The 15,802-nt window shown below is 49.0% G+C and overlaps 2 protein-coding genes across 5 annotated transcripts in view; one reads left to right on the top strand and one right to left on the bottom strand.

Moving 5' to 3' along the window:
• WDTC1 (WD and tetratricopeptide repeats 1) overlaps window positions 1–1,229 on the bottom strand; it is a 47,095-nt gene extending 45,866 nt beyond the window's left edge. For both annotated transcript variants that reach the window (XM_077837737.1, XM_077837738.1), the window contains exon 1: window positions 908–1,229. The gene's annotated coding sequence lies outside the window, so the exon portion shown is untranslated. The remainder of the gene's footprint in view (window positions 1–907) is intronic.
• Window positions 1,230–14,380: 13,151 nt separating this feature from the next.
• The window catches only part of SLC9A1 (solute carrier family 9 member A1), a 62,063-nt gene continuing 60,641 nt past the window's right edge, over window positions 14,381–15,802 (top strand). The window contains exon 1 of one of the 3 annotated variants that reach the window (XM_077837655.1): window positions 14,381–15,422. In XM_077837655.1, coding sequence (XP_077693781.1) covers window positions 15,065–15,422 — 358 coding nt within the window. In that variant the 5' untranslated portion in view covers window positions 14,381–15,064. The remainder of the gene's footprint in view (window positions 15,423–15,802) is intronic. The other 2 variants (XM_077837653.1, XM_077837654.1) reach the window with 2 other exon arrangements.

The raw sequence follows: 15,802 nt of genomic DNA, 5'->3' as shown, positions 1-15,802 counted from the left end.
GGGGATAGTTCCCTGACCGGGGAGGGGGGCAGGGCCGGGGTGTAGTGGCGGGGGGGGGGATAGTTCCCTGACCGGGGAGGGGGGCAGGGCCGGGGTGTAGTGGCGGGGGGGGGGATAGTTCCCTGACCGGGGAGGGGGGCAGGGCCGGGGTGTAGTGGCGGGGGGGGGGATAGTTCCCTGACCGGGGAGGGGGGCAGGGCCGGGGTGTAGTGGCGGGGGGGGGGATAGTTCCCTGACCGGGGAGGGGGGCAGGGCCGGGGTGTAGTGGCGGGGGGGGGATAGTTCCCTGACCGGGGAGGGGGGCAGGGCCGGGGTGTAGTGGCGGGGGGGGGGATAGTTCCCTGACCGGGGAGGGGGGCAGGGCCGGGGTGTAGTGGCGGGGGGGGGGATAGTTCCCTGGCCGGGGTGTAGTGGCGGGGAGGGGGATAGTTCCCTGACCGGGGAGGGGGGCAGGGCCGGGGTGTAGTGGCGGGGGGGGGATAGTTCCCTGACCGGGGAGGGGGGCAGGGCCGGGGTGTAGTGGCGGGGGGGGGGGATAGTTCCCTGGCCGGGGTGTAGTGGCGGGGGGGGGGGGAGCAGTTATCTGGCCGGCGAGGGGGGCAGGGCTGGGGTGTAGTGGCGGGGAGGGGGGGTAGTTCCTTGGCCGGGGAGGGGGGCAGGGCCGGGGTGTAGTGGCGGGGGGGAGGGATAGTTCCCTAGCCAGGGTGTAGTGGCGGGGAGGGGGAGCAGTTACCTGGCCGGCGAGGGGGGCAGGGCCGGGGTGTAGTGGCGGGGGGGTAGTTCCTTGGCCGGGGAGGGGGGCAGGGCCGGGGTGTAGTGGCGGGGAGGGGGAGGGATAGTTCCCTGCCCGGGGTGTAGTGGCGGGGGGGAGCAGTTACCTGGCCGGAGGGGGGGGGGGGGTTGTTACCTGTCAGGCCTCCTCAGCGCGCACGCTCCGCAGCGAGTGGAAGTTGAGAGGCTCCATCCATGCAGGGGACGGCCCGGCCCCTGGGCCAGGACAGGCGGATCCTTCGGCGGGTGGGGCTGCCCCCCCTAGCCCTTCGCCATGCTCCGCAGCCCCAGGCTGGCTGGGACTCGGTCCCTCCCCAGCCCCCTCCTCTGTTTATCTCCTCCAGCTGTCTGGGGCTCAGTAAACTCCCCCAGCACTGCGCCTGCGCCACGCCAACTGCGCCACCACTCCTTCCCCGCAGCAGCCCTTACGCCACACCAACAGCACGGATTCGCTTCGAGAATGCCCCTTCCCTCGCCTATAACGTCTATCTGCCCGCGCTCGGAGTGACGGCAGCCCCAACCAAAGGGATTCCCAGCTCGGCGGGCGGTTTAAGCCAATCGGCCCGCAGATGCGTCAAGAGGGGCGGGGGTTGGAGGGCCGCCGCGCCTGCTGGGAATTGTAGTTTCTTCAAGGAGGGCGGGCGGCCCACACTAGACTATAAAAGGAGTTGATAAGTGATAGCCCCCTTTGGGGGGCGCGGTGCAAACCGGCGCCTCCCCTCTGCTTCCTGTGTCCTCTCCTCCAGCCAGGCTCCTGGGCAGCCCCAGCCACGTCCACCCCAGCCTCGCCCTCTTAGCACGCTGGCCTGCCAGGTCCCTAGGCCATGCTGAGCTTACAGCCTCTCCACCCAGCCAGGTCTTCAGGCCAAGCTAAGCCCCCAGTCTCCCTTTCACCCACCTACCCATCAGCGCCCTTAGGACTTCCCTGAGTCATGGCCGCCGCCGCCCGTCTGACCTGCTTCCTCAGGCCCTTCCCTGTCCTGCCGCATGCCACCACAGCCAGGTCACTCAATCCCCATCTCCTGCTCCACTTCACCATGGCACCTGAAACCCAGCCTCACAGGTGCCATGCCTCCCAGGCTCCTCCCAGGCCAGTGTCCTGCTCTAACCCACTATGGTTTCCAACTGTCCCGAAAGCCCCATCTCACCTGTTACCATGTTACAGGGTCGCTCTTCTCTTGAGCCCCAGCCTCGCGTTCCAGCCCACCAGGGCTGTGTCCTGTCTCCCTTCGGCCTACTCTAGAACATAGGCTGTTCTGAATCTCCGGCTTGCAGTATTCACTGTATCCACCTTCTGCCATAACCCCACAAGGAGCAACTTCAAATCACCTAGAGCCAGGCGAGGTAAGTGGACATCTCCAAGTCTGGTCAGGAAAACTCAAATGTCTAAGCTTGACTATCTGGTCTGCATACTAAACTGTCCTAGAAATCAAATGAGGAACCTGGTCTTATCTTAGGAAGCTCCAGGCTTGGACCTTTTTGCTGTGTTGAAGTATTTTTTCCAGGTGGTGGCACTGTTTGCAAAAATGCTCCCTCACTTCACCATTCAAGCACAGATCCCTGCAGTTCTGAGAGAACTAAACATTTCTCTTTGTTTTACCAACTAACAGATTTTTTTTGTGCCCCACTTTTCAGATCAAAGTCATGGGGTGGGAAGTACAATGCTGATTTGGGCTTGTCATGGTAAGTGAAGTTAAGTCACAGTCAACTGATTAGACAAATGCAAAAATTTATAGTTACTAAAATTCCAAGAATCCCTAGACTCCATTTAAAATCAAAATATCCTTTATTTTGCAATTCAATATTTTAAACCATTTAGTAACATTTAATTGTTTAAGGTGCATTTAAAACCACAATCTCATGCCTCCAGGTTCAGCCCTGGCAACATTGCAGGAGAAAACTTCTGCCTTCTCTAACTTCTACAGAAGGAGCAGCAGCCTCTTAAAACACCTACTATATGTAAGCTCCATGAGATCTCTGCCCCCCCCCACACACACACAGACACTGAACCCCAGCGAAGCCATAGAACCAATGACCAACCGCTACCTCTACTTTTGCAATCTCTCATCTTTTTTTGGCTTCCTCCTGTGGTACTTCTCAATTAAAATGGTGATACTATCACATCTATCCGCTTTCTTGAGAAGGTACCGCAGTACACAACTGCCTTTGTCCAGAAACTCTGCAAGGTTAACAGCCTCCTTCAGAATGCTGTCCTTGCCACCATGGATGTCCCCTCCCTATACACCAACATCCCTCACAATGGCAGCATTGCTGCCTGCCTCAATTATCTACAAGAAAATGGACAACACTCAGATATCCACCCCAAAAACAGTTGCCAAACTCATCCATTTCATCCTCCATCCATAATAATTTTACATTCAACAACAAACACTTTGCCCAAACCATTGGATGAGTACTAGGATGGCTCCCCAACATGCCAAATTCTTCATGGGCTACCTTGAGGAGGAATTTCTGGAGAAATGCACCATTAAACTGATGATATATCTGAGATACATCAACGATATTTTCATCCTCTGGACAGATGACCTAAACTCCCTCATAGATTTCCACCACAATTTCAACAACCACCTCCCATCCATCAAACTTCTTGTAGAACAGTGTTTCTCAACCGACCGGTCTGTGAACAGGAGCAGGTCCCTGAGATCTGTCTGACACAGTTAGGAAGGAGCAAGCTAGTCCCTGGTATCAAAAAGGTTGAGAAACACAGCTCTAGAAGACTCCTACACCAGCATCAACTTCCTGGACACCACAATCAGTTTCAACAATGGAACCGTACAGACAACTATATAGAAGAAACCTATAGATCATCACAGATCCAGTAACTACCCCAAACACACGAAGAAATATGTTATCTACTGCCAGGCACTCAGATACCACAGAATATGCCCTGAGGAGAAAGTCTGGGCTACATCCCCTAATACACTTACAATCACCTTCACCAAACAAAGATACACCACAAGAGTAGATCACCTCATGGATCCCAAAGGCCACCAAGAGAACCTGCTTCAATACAGGGGAAAAAAACCCTGACAGCACATGCCTTGTTTCTACCTACCACCCCACACTTGAACCCATACAGGATATCATTAAACAATTACAAACCATACTTAATGAGGACCACATGCTGAAAGAAATCTGTCCCAAATGCCCTCTTCTGGCCTTCAGACAACCCCCCAACCTTCAAGTTCATCATCAGAAGCAAGCTCCTGCAGACCAGGACACACCAACTCAAAGCAGCACCTGTTCCTGCCAGAACAACAGATGCAAAATCTATAGACATATCTCCACTGCTGCAATGATCAGTCCTTCCCACAACACACCTTGTGAGAGCCATGGGGCTTACACATGCCTATCACAATATGTACCTCATCCAGTGCACTAAATGCCCCAATAACTACTATTTGGGTGGATCTAGACCAGGGGTGGGCAACCTTTCAGAAGTGGTGTGCCGAGTCTTCATTTATTCACTCTAATTTAAGGTTTCGCGTGCCAGTAATACATTTCAACATTTTTAGGCCTCTTTCTATAAGTCTATAATAGATAACTAAACTGCTGTTGTATGTAAAGTAAATAAGGTTTTTGAAATGTTTAAGAAGCTTCATTTAAAATTAAATTAAAATGCAGAGCCCCACCCCCCAACTGGTGGCCAGGACCCAGACAGTGTGAGTGCCACTGGAAATCAGCATGCTTGCCACAGTTACTTACCCCTGAGCTAGACAATCACAACTGTCTCAAATGAACTCTCACAGAAAAATGATAAAAGATAAAAGCATCATATCGCCCAAGGGTGAATGCTTTTCACAAAGTGAGCGTTTCCTAAGTGACCTCTCAGACTTCATCCTCAAAGGAAACCTGCACAACTTCTTCAAAAGGTGAGCTTGGGAACTTAAATTCATAACTGTTGCTAGACACTAAAACCATGGACTGAATAGAGACAATGGATTTATGGCTTAGTACAACAATATGTAACCCACTAAGCCCCTTTTTTTGTCCTGTGACTGAAAAGGTGTTAACTGGCAACTTCATCTTGAATAATGACAGGTTTCAGAGTAGCAGCCATGTTAGTCTGTATTCGCAAAAAGAAAAGGAGTACTTGTGGCACCTTAGAAACTCAAAAATTTATTTGAGCATAAGCTTTCGTGAGCTACAGCTCACTTCATTGGATGCATTCCTGAGCATAAGCTTTCGTGAGCTACAGCTCACTTCATCAGATGAAGTGAGCTGTAGCTCACGAAAGCTTATGCTCAAATCATAGAACCACAGAATATCGGGGTTGGAAGGGACCTCAGGAGGTCATCTAGTCCAACTCCCTACTCAAAGCAGGACCAATCCCCAACTAAATCATCCCAGCCAGGGCTTTGTCAAGCCTGACCTTAAAAATATCTAAGGAAGGAGACTCCACCACCTCCCTAGGTAACGCATTCCAGTGTTTCACCACCCTCTTAGTGAAAAAGTTTTTCTTAATTTCCAACCTAAACCTCCCCCACTGCAACTTGAGACCATTACTCCTCGTTCTGTGATCAGCTACCACTGAACAGTCTAGATCCATCCTCTTTGGAACCCCCTTTCAGGGAGTTGAAAGCAGCTATCAAATCCCCCCTCATTCTTCTCTTCCGCAGACTAAACAATCCCAGTTCCCTCAGCCTCTTCTCATAAGTCATGTCTTCCAGTCCCCTAATCATTTTTGTTGCCCTCTGCTGGACTCTTTCCAATTTTTCCACATCCTCCTTGTAGTGTGGGGCCCAAAACTGGACACAGTACTCCAGATGAGGCCTCACCAGTGTCGAATAGAGGGGAACGATCACGTCCCTTGATCTGCTGGCAGTGCCCCTATTTATACATCCCAAAATGCCATTGGCCTTCTTGGCAACAAGGGCACACTGTTGACTCATATCCAGCTTCTCGTCCACTGTAACCCCTAGGTCCTTTTCTGCAGAACTGCTGCCGAGCCATTCGGTCCCTAGTCTGTAGCGGTGAATGGGATTCTTCTGTCCTAAGTGCAGGACCCTGCACTTGTCCTTGTTGAACCTCATCAGATTTCTTTTGGCCCAATCCTCCAATTTGTCGAGGGCCCTCTGTATCTTATCCCTACCCTCCAGCGTATCTACCTCTCCTCCCAGTTTAGTGTTATCTGCAAACTTGCTGAGGGTGCAATCCACACCATCCTCCAGATCATTAATGAAGATATTGAACAAAACCGGCCCCAGGACCGACCCTTGGGGCACTCCACTTGATACCGGCTGCCAACTAGACATGGAGCCATTGATCACTACCCGTTGAGCCCAACAATCTAGCCAACTTTCTGTCCACCTTATAGTGCATTCATCCAGCCCATACTTCTTTAACTTGCTGGCAAGAATACTGTGGGAGACCGTGTCAAAAGCTTTGCTAAAGTCAAGGAACCATGTCCATCGCTTTCCCCTCATCCACGGAGCCAGTTATCTCATCATAGAAGGCAATTAGATTAGTCAGGCATGACTTGCCCTTGGTGAATCCATGCTGACTGTTCCTGATCACTTTCCTCTCCTCTAAGTGCTTCAGAATTGATTCCTTGAGGACCTGCTCCATGATTTTTCCAGGGACTGAGGTGAGGCTGACTGGCCTGTAGTTCCCAGGATCCTCCTCCTTCCCTTTTTTAAAGATGGGCACTACATTAGCCTTTTTCCAGTCGTCCGGGACTTCCCCCGATCGTCATGAGTTTTCAAAGATAATGGCCAATGGCTCTGCAATCACATCCGCCAACTCCTTTAGCACTCTCGGATGCAGTGCATCCAGCCCCATGGACTTGTGCTCAGCCAGCTTTTCTAAATAGTCCCGAACCACTTCTTTCTCTACAGAGGGCTGGTCACTTCCTCCCCACTCTGTGCTGCCCAGTGCAGTAGTCTGGGAGCTGACCTTGTTCATGAAGACAAGAGGCAAAAAAAGCATTGAGTACATCAGCTTTTTCCACATCCTCTGTCACTAGGTTGCCTCCCTCATTCAGTAAGGGGCCCACACTTTCCTTGACTTTCTTCTTGTTGCTAACATACCTGAAGAAACCCTTCTTGTTACTCTTAACATCTCTTAAATAAATGTGTCAGTCTCTAAGGTGCCACAAGTAAGAAACATTCAAGATGAAAAAAGAAAAGGAGTACAATATGTGTTAACGACTTATGCTAAACGATCTGTTCTACCTTGTATTTAACTTACCTTTCCCAGACAAGAAGAGCTCTGTGTAGCTCAAAAGCTTGTCTCTTTCACCAGCAGAAGTTGGTTAAATAAGATATTACGTCACCTACCTCCATATCTCTCGTATCTTGGGACCAACATGGCTACAACAACAATGCAAACACCAGATTAAGTAATTTTTTAAAAAGTCAGAATCCATTACTCTCTTTCCTACCATCTAACCTTCTTTCCAATATTTTTCATGTCTTTAATGCTTTCTGTCTGGGGATCTCGAAGCACTTTACCAAAACTAATTAAGCCACAGAGGCCCCTGGCAGAGAGGTGTCATTATTCTATTTAACAGATTGGGAAATGGAGGAATACAGCACCTGATTTCCAGAGAAGGGGGGCATGCACACCTCCAGCTGAAAGTCAGGAGAGCTGCAGGTTTTCAGCAGCTCTGAGAGTTAGGCCCTGAGAGTTTGTGACTTTCTCAAGGTCACACAGAAAATTGGTGGCAAAGCTGGGAATGTAACCGAAGTAGTCTCATTCCCACTTGCCGACTCTACATGTTATATACATGGTCTTTTACACAACTCACTTAAAAGGAGATTTCTGAAGACAGAAAATCCAGCAACGTGCAGGAAGAATAGAATAAAACTGCCAGGAGAGGAGAGCTGATAATTCTTCCAACACTCACATTAAAATAGACATTTATCACATCATTTAAATTAAATGTTCAATAAACACCCAATTCCTTGTCTCCCACTCTTTCTTTAATAATAAAAAGCCAAAAACTTTGGGTAATAACACACAACTTGAATTGGGAATGTAAGCAATGAAATTCGGGAATTTCAAAATTACCTTCTCTATAGCAGTGTTAAGTAAGTGATGTTGCACATATGCCTTATATGAAGACTTATATTTATGAAATTCTGAATGTGCAAGGGTTTGAAATATAATATGAACTAGATGAGATTATCTCATTAGGGCTTCTGTTATGGAATTATTAGGAAAACAGGTCCCATGTGATCCTGTATCTAGGGTTCTTACGTAAGAGAGAACCAAGTAGATTTATCTTCTCTTATCTGACTGCTTCTATGCATTGTATAAACTTTGTAAGATCAGCTTTATATTTTAATTATATTTTTCATTTACATTTGTAAATTAGCCTCTGTACTTAAATAATAATGCTTTCACCTGTACAACACCTTTTATTGGATAATCTCAAAGTCTTTTATATGTGTTAATTATTTAAGCCTCAACACTCTGCCAGGTAGACAAGTATCATTACCATCTCTGTCATACAGAAGAAGAAACTGAAGCGTAGAGAGAGAGAGATGAAGTGATTTGCACAAGGTCACCTAGCAAGTTGGTTGCAGAGCTTGCAATAGAACCTGCATTTGCAGGTGCTAAATGTTAGCCCACGCCAATTATAATGAAATGCAAAATTAAATAGAGTATTATTTACTTCCCAATTTTTTTTTGCTGCACACATCGGAGGTTGAGAAGAGAAAAGCCACACGATTCCACACTTCTTTGGGTTTGGTTTACAAGGGGATGTGGCAGAGAATCAAGCAGGGAAGGAAGGCTGCATCTCATCTACTTTGCTCAGCTGATCATAAGTTACAATCAGTTGGGAGAAACAGAGAGAGGATGTAAAAAATGTCTTAAAAGCAGAGAGGCAGGCATGCTAGGATATTCTTCATGAATGAAAAAAGCAGTAGGAACCAAGAAATAAATGGATCAGATATAGGGATAGACTGTAGTAGAGGTACAAAAACATTAATAGCTGTAAAAAGAAAAGGAGTACTTGTGGCACCTTAGAGACTAATGAATTTATTTGAGCATGAGCTTTCGTGAGCTACAGGTCACTTCACTGGATGCGTTCAGTGGAAAATACAGTGGGGAGATTTATATACATAGAGAACATGAAACAATGGGTGTTACCATACCCACTATAATGAGAGTGATCAGGTAAGGTGAGCAATTACCAGCAGGAGAGCGGGGGGAGGGGGGGGAACGGGCGGGGAACCGTTTGTAGTGATAATCAATAATGCTGCCATTTCCAGCAGTTGACAAGAACGTCTGAGGAACGGGGGGGAGGGGGAATAAACATGGGGAAATAGTTTTATTTTGTGTAATGACCCATCCACTCCCAGTCTTTATTCAAGCCTAAATTAATTGTATCCAGTTTGCAAATTAATTCCAATTCAGCAGTCTCTTGTTGGAGTCTGTTTTTGAAGTTTTTTTGCTGAAGAATTGCCATTTTTAGGTCTGTAATCGAGTGACCAAAGAGATTGAAATGTTCTCCGACTGGTTTTTGAATGTTATAATTCTGGACGTCTGATTTGTGTCCATTTATTCTTCTACATAGACTGTCCAGTTTGGCCAATGTACATGGCAGAGGGGCATTGCTGGCACATGATGGCATCTATCACATTGGTAGATGTGCAGGTGAATGAGCCTCTGATAGTGTGGCTGATGTGATTAGGTGACACCTATGATGGTGTCCCCTGACTAGATATGTGGACACAGTTGGCAACGGGCTTCGTTGCAAGGATAGGTTCCTGGGTTAGTGGTTCTATTGTGTGGTTGCTGGTGAGTATTTGCTTCAGGTTGGGGGGCTGTCTGTAAGCAAGGACTGGCCTGTCTCCCAAGATCTGTGAGAGTGATGAGTTGTCCTTCAGAATAGGTTGTAGATCCTTGATGATGCGCTGGAGAGGTTTTAGTTGGGGGCTGAAGGTGATGGCTAGTGGCGTTCTGTTATTTTCTTTGTTGGGCCTGTCCTGTAGTAGGTAACTTCTGGGTACTCTTCTGGCTCTGTCAATTTGTTTCTTCACTTCAGCAGGTGGGTATTGTAGTTGTAAGATTGCTTGATAGAGATCTTGTAGGTGTTTGTCTCTGTCTGAGGGGTTGGAGCAAATGCAGTTGTATCATAGAGCTTGGCTGTAGACAATGGATCGTGTGGTGTGGTCTGGATGAAAACTGGAGGCATAGTAGGTAGGCATAGAGGCATTCCAGTATAGGGTGGTGGTTATGTGACCATCGCTTATTAGCACCATAGTGTCCAGGAAGTGGATCTCTTGTGTGGACTAGTCCAGGCTGAGGTTGATGGTGGGATGGAAATTGTTGAAATCCTGGTGGAATTCCTCAAGGGCTTCTTTTCCATGGGTCCAGATGATGAAGATGTCATCAATGTAGCGCAAGTAGAGTAGGGACGTTGGGGAACAAGAGCTAAGGAAGTGTTGTTCTAAGTCAGCCATAAAAATGTTGGCATACTGTGGAGCCATGCGGGTACCCATAGCAGTGCCGCTGATTTGAAGGTATACATTTGTCCCCAAATGTGAAATAGGTATTGGTGAGGACAAAGTCACAAAGTTCAGCCACCAGGTTTGCCGTGATATTATCAGGGATACTGTTCCTGACGGCTTGAGGCTTGAATAAAGACTGGAAGTGGATGGGTCATTACACAAAGTAAAACTATTTCCCCATGTTTATTCCCCGCCTCCCCCATCCCCACCCCCACTGTTCCTCAGAGGTTCTTGTCAACTGCTGGAAATGGCCCACCTTGATTATCACTACAAAAGGTCCCCCCCCACCCCCCCGCCCTGGCTCTCCTGCGGGTAATAGCTCACCTTACCAAGCTTATGCTCACAGCTGCTACTCTGAAACCTCAAATAAATTTGTTAGTCTCTAAGGTGCCACAAGTATTCCTTTTCTTTGAGCAGATACAGACTAGCACGGCTGCTACTCTGAAACCTGTCCTTAATAGCTGTGTGGTCTAATGGCCAGTGCATAGGGGCTAGGTAGTCAGGATTTCTGGTTGCTATGTTCAGATCTGTCACTGTCTCATTGTGTGATTTAGGACAACGTAGTCTCCCATTTACCCCATCTGTGCAATGGCTATAAATAATGCTTACCTCTTCATTAATTAATGTTTGTGAAGCACTTTTAGATCCTCTGATCAAGGATGCCATAGAAAGGCAAGTTATGTTGCAAATTCCTCCAGTATGGCTCCAGTGGAGCTGAATTCTGCATGAACAATGTGCAAATATAACTGAGAAAGGGCTTTTGGAACTTGCATAACGTAAGGCTATTGGCTGTTCCCATGAGTTCTAGATTGTGGAATATTAAGTGCATCTTTGTTTGGGATGCTGTGGGAGGGTCTTTTCTTTACTTTCTGAAAAGGAAATTGGAAGGATGACAGGCCCTAGCTTCATTACGGGCTGCTCAAAGAGAAGAAAGAGGCACAAAGAGAAACAAAGCATTTCCAGAATCTAGGGAAGACAGTGGTCAACTTAGATATACAGTAGAGGTGACTATGTTCATGGCACTAGCTTCTTTTTTCAAGAATACAGCAGAATAAGATCTAGTGTGTTATGACTGATGTTATTTGCTTGACTGGATACTTTTAAAGGCCTGTTTGCTTGCTCCATACAGTTGCATTTCTTTATTCTTGCAGATCAAGAAGCTTAAACTGAATTAATTAGGCTTCCTCCTGGTGTGAAGGTAAATGCATGTTCTAAAATCCATAGAGGGTATCTCCAGTGGGTAGTTTGACTCCCCCCATAAAATGTGAGTCATGAATAACTAGTAATCTGCACTGAGACAGTTGCTATGCCTTGATGAATGGAAGAGTATGTTTCTGCACTGTAGGGGTAGCCCGGTGTTCAGATTATCAGAGGTTGTATGGGCAATAGAACTCTACATAGACTTAACCCAGTTCCTCATGATCTCTGTCAGAGGGATTGTGGGTAGCAGGGAACATCATTATAAATCTCTGGAATTCGCACTAAGTTACAACTATTTTAGAAAGCGGGATTCTTCAGCATAGTGGATAGACTCCAGGAGATATTGCCCAGCTACGGTTACTTTCATTCAAGCTTATTGTGAAATGTCTGACCAAAATAGCAAAAAATTAATTTGGAGCCCATGTCCTAATTGGCAAACATCCTATTCTCAGAGTCTAGGGAATTTGCACCTACTTACACAATTACTGAGTGATCTAGATAAAGCCTGGCACCCTTGTGGAGATAGTGCCCAGAGTAACTAGGTCAAATCTTTCTATTTCCAGAAGAGAACCAGCCCAGGTGAGTGCCCTGGACAAGTGTCTCTTTACCTGCATGATCCTAGGAATTGTAACTCCTTTTAAAGTTAATGGGAGTTTTCCCATTGATTTCTGTAGGAGGAGGATTGTTTCTGCTCCTTCTGTAACCAATTGCTAAATTGGTTAGTTCAGGAATAGGCCCCTATTCAGGAGCATGTGACAAAGCTCTTCTTATAGCTAAATGTAAAGCCCAGGACTTCCTTGCTGATGAATTTGCTTGTCCAGAATGTATCCAAGCAGAAGTGAGACGTTAACATATTTGGCTGTTCCTGTTCAGACTTGTGATTCATTTGAATGTTCTCTTCTTTCTAGTCATAGATTAGTCAGGTTTATTCTTCGTTGGTTCTCTTGGGTAACTGCCAGACCGTTAGCTCCCCTACTCTGGAGTAAGGATCTGTTGAGCAATGTATCCTTCAGTGATAGATACTCAACCTGCAGTTCCTGTAGTCCAGTATTCAACTCTCCTCTTCTGTCTATCTAAACTGCAGCACAGCATCCTGGGAGACAATGCCTATTTAAAACAAAGACCCACTCCAGTGAAATCCAAGGTCCTGAGTCTGCTATGCATGGGACTCTGGTTCGCTTCAGTGGGAGTGTTGCAAGCTGAGAGTTCGAGTTATCCCCATGGTACCTGGGTGCCTCACAAACATTCATGAATTTATCCTCATCACACCCCTGTGAGGTAGGGACATATCATCCTCCCCATTTTACATTTGGCAGATAAATGGGTATATAGTTTTGCCACTAAAACAATGCAAAATTCCCATTGATTTCAATGGAACAGGCCCTGTGTGTTGTGCCCAGGGACGGGTGGCAGAGCCAGGAACAGAGTTCATGTCAGCTGACTCCCCAAAATCACCTGCTTCACTACAAAGCCTTCCATGTTACTGCCATGGTTTTATTTTACAGGTCTGCTTTTCTGGTGGCACTTTGATTGGACTTAACAGCCAAGAACCACATTTTTTTAAAGGTATTAGGTGCCTAATGATACAAATAGACACCTAGTGGGAGTTTACAAAAGCACCTAGTTGTCTAACTCCAATGGGAGTCAGCATGGGTGGTGTGTGACTGGTTGGCTTGGGTAGGTTAGCCCCAGCTCCACCCCTTCTGCCTAAGGCCACCAGCCCCGCCCCAGCGCCAGGTGGGCAGCGCAGCCCCAGCCCAAGCTGGGGGCCACAGCACAGGGGAAGATGAGCAGCAGAGTTGGGCCAGGAGGGGGATTAGGGGCGGAATGTGGACTGGGCCGTGCCTCGCTGTCTGGGGAGGCTCAGCCTCCCCCAGCCTATGATACCCACCACAAGTGTTCCCTCTAATTTTTTATGTCCATGTGCAAAATGAAATTTGCTATGTGCATCAATGTGGAGGTGATGTGTGGTGGGGGGTTTGGAGTGTGGGAGGGGGCTTGGAGGTAGGGGATAGGGCAGAGGGTTGAGTTGTGTGGGGGGGGTGAAGGTTCTGGCAGGGGGTGTGGGCTCTGGGGTGGGGCTGGGGATGAGGGGTACTTTTCAAATCCTATGATGCACCTATCTTTGTCTTTAGGCACCTAAATACCTTTAGCAAGGTAACCTTTAACCTTTAATCTGGTCCCAGGAGGCTGTGTAGGTCTTAAGGTTTGGTTAGGTCTGGTACATTGGCTGTATCCTTGGTAGTACTCTCCTTTCTACTTGTACACATGCATAAAAAGTAAATTAAAACAGGCTATGCTTTCTCTTAGTTGGCTTTGCTGGTTTGCTTTCACAATGTCCAGTGTTCCTTGGTATGCTTTGTTGCATGAATTTCCTTGCTGTGTTTATTTTATAGACTGTACAGGCTGGAGCTTGAATTCTAGGGAGTTTGCTGAGCGCAGAAGTTGTTTGAATGAGACCACCTCTAAATTCCTGTATGTTTTATGTGTGGTCATTCTCTCTCTCTGTATTTAGGGGCCCATCACCATGGCACCTCTCCTTCTCCTGCTCCATTAAAGATCCCACGGCACTTTTCTTAAGAGCTGGATTTTGTCCCACTGCCCTTGGCTACCAACTCCCCCACCTCTTCCATTGCTGCTCCTGCTAAATTGGTTAGTCTCCAAGGTGCCCCAAGTGCTCCTTTTCTTTTTGCTAAGGGGCTGATACCTACGCCCCAGAGGTGGCCGCATTTCTATTTCTGGGATTGTGGCGACTTTAGGGGGCTGGGCCCACTTGCAGGAGGAGCGGCTCCCCTGGATGCTGGGGCTGCCCCATGAGTCCCGTGGGCAGGACTAGGGCCGGGCCGGGCCCGCCCTCTCTCCCTGCCTTGGGGCCGGCGGCAGCGGGACCCTGTGCACTGCTGCTCCCGGCCGGCGGGTGCTGCTGTGGCTGCGGCTGCGCCTCGGCCTCTCCCCGCGTCCTGGGCTCGGCGGTATAAGGCTGGGAGCCGGCCGGCGGGCGGGAGCTCCGGGTCCGAGGCGGGAGGAGCCGGGCTGCGCTGCGCTGCGGGGACTCCCTGCAACACCCCCCGCGCCCCCGGTCCCCTCTACCCGCAGCGGCGGGGAGCCCCGGGGCGGGCCGCCAGGCAGCCGGCCTTCCCCCGCCGGAGGGAGGGACCTGGGCGAGCCCGTCTCCGGCAGAGAGGAACCGGCTTCTCCGGGGCGCGGGCTGCTCCCGTCATCTCTGCAGCGGGCGGCCCCCGCGGCTTGTGCCCCTTCCCTCCGCCGGCCCGTCTGTCCCCGGGGGCTGCTGCTGCTGTGCCCTCCCGCAGCTCGGGGGAGGGTGTCTCGCACTGCGCTGGGTTCTGCGGGGCTCTGGCTTTCCTGCCTGCAGGCTCTGCCGCTCCCCGGGCCAGCGTCCGGCCCGTTCTGGTCTCGGGAGTTGTTTTATTTTTTTAAATCCACTTTCCAGGGGAAGACTGGAGCGGTCTGTTGGTGGCTCTGTCCCCTCCTCCCCTTCCCTCCCCTCGCGCTTTCTTGTCCTCTGCAGCGGCCCCTTTGCACCCCCCATGAAGCCCTCGGGGGCAGACTTCCTCTGAAATAGCCGGGCTCTCTTGGAGGGCAAGGGAAAGATGCAGGCGAAAGGTTCCCGTGGTGCCCCTTCCCTCCGCGCTTTGCCCTTTTTGTTCATTGTGGCAGCCCTCCTAGGGCTGCTGCCCTTGCTTCACAGCCATGGCTTGCAGCCTAATCCGATGCTGGCCTCTGAGCCACCCCACCACTACCCAGCAGTTATCAGTGGAAGTGAACCTGGGGACTTCACTGCAGCCCCTCTGGATGTCTCCCAGGAGATTCGCCCTCTGACCAACCACACCAGCACTGGGCACGCCAAGTACCGGAAAGCCTTCCCTGTCCTGGGCATTGACTACACCCATGTGCGGATACCGTTTGAGATCTCCCTCTGGATACTGCTGGCATGCCTCATGAAACTGGGTATGTTGGCACCACTTCTCTGCATGCGGTGTGGGTGGAGGGTATGTATACAGTGCCCAAACTTGCAGGCTTAGGAGTTGGGACTCCTGGGTTCTCTTCCTGATGAGTATCCCTGTGATCTCGGGGAAATTGCTCAACCTTTCCATGCTTTCCACTCTGTAAAATGGGTATAAAACTTGCTTCATAGGGGTCTTGTAAGATTTATTGGTAAAGGTCTCAGAGATCCGTGAATGAAATATGGTATAGAAGTAGCAACTGTTGACCATTCTGTTACAAAGAAATTCAGATGGATCACTTCTGTTTCCTTTTACAGCTGAACCTCCCTATTGAGGAAGGATGGCCCAGTGGTTAGGGCACTAGCCTGCAACTTGGGAGACCTG

This window comes from Eretmochelys imbricata, chromosome 19 (genome assembly GCF_965152235.1).
Source record: "Eretmochelys imbricata isolate rEreImb1 chromosome 19, rEreImb1.hap1, whole genome shotgun sequence".
In the NCBI taxonomy this organism is placed as follows: domain Eukaryota; kingdom Metazoa; phylum Chordata; order Testudines; family Cheloniidae; genus Eretmochelys; species Eretmochelys imbricata.
This window is presented reverse-complemented; position numbering and strand designations above follow the sequence as displayed.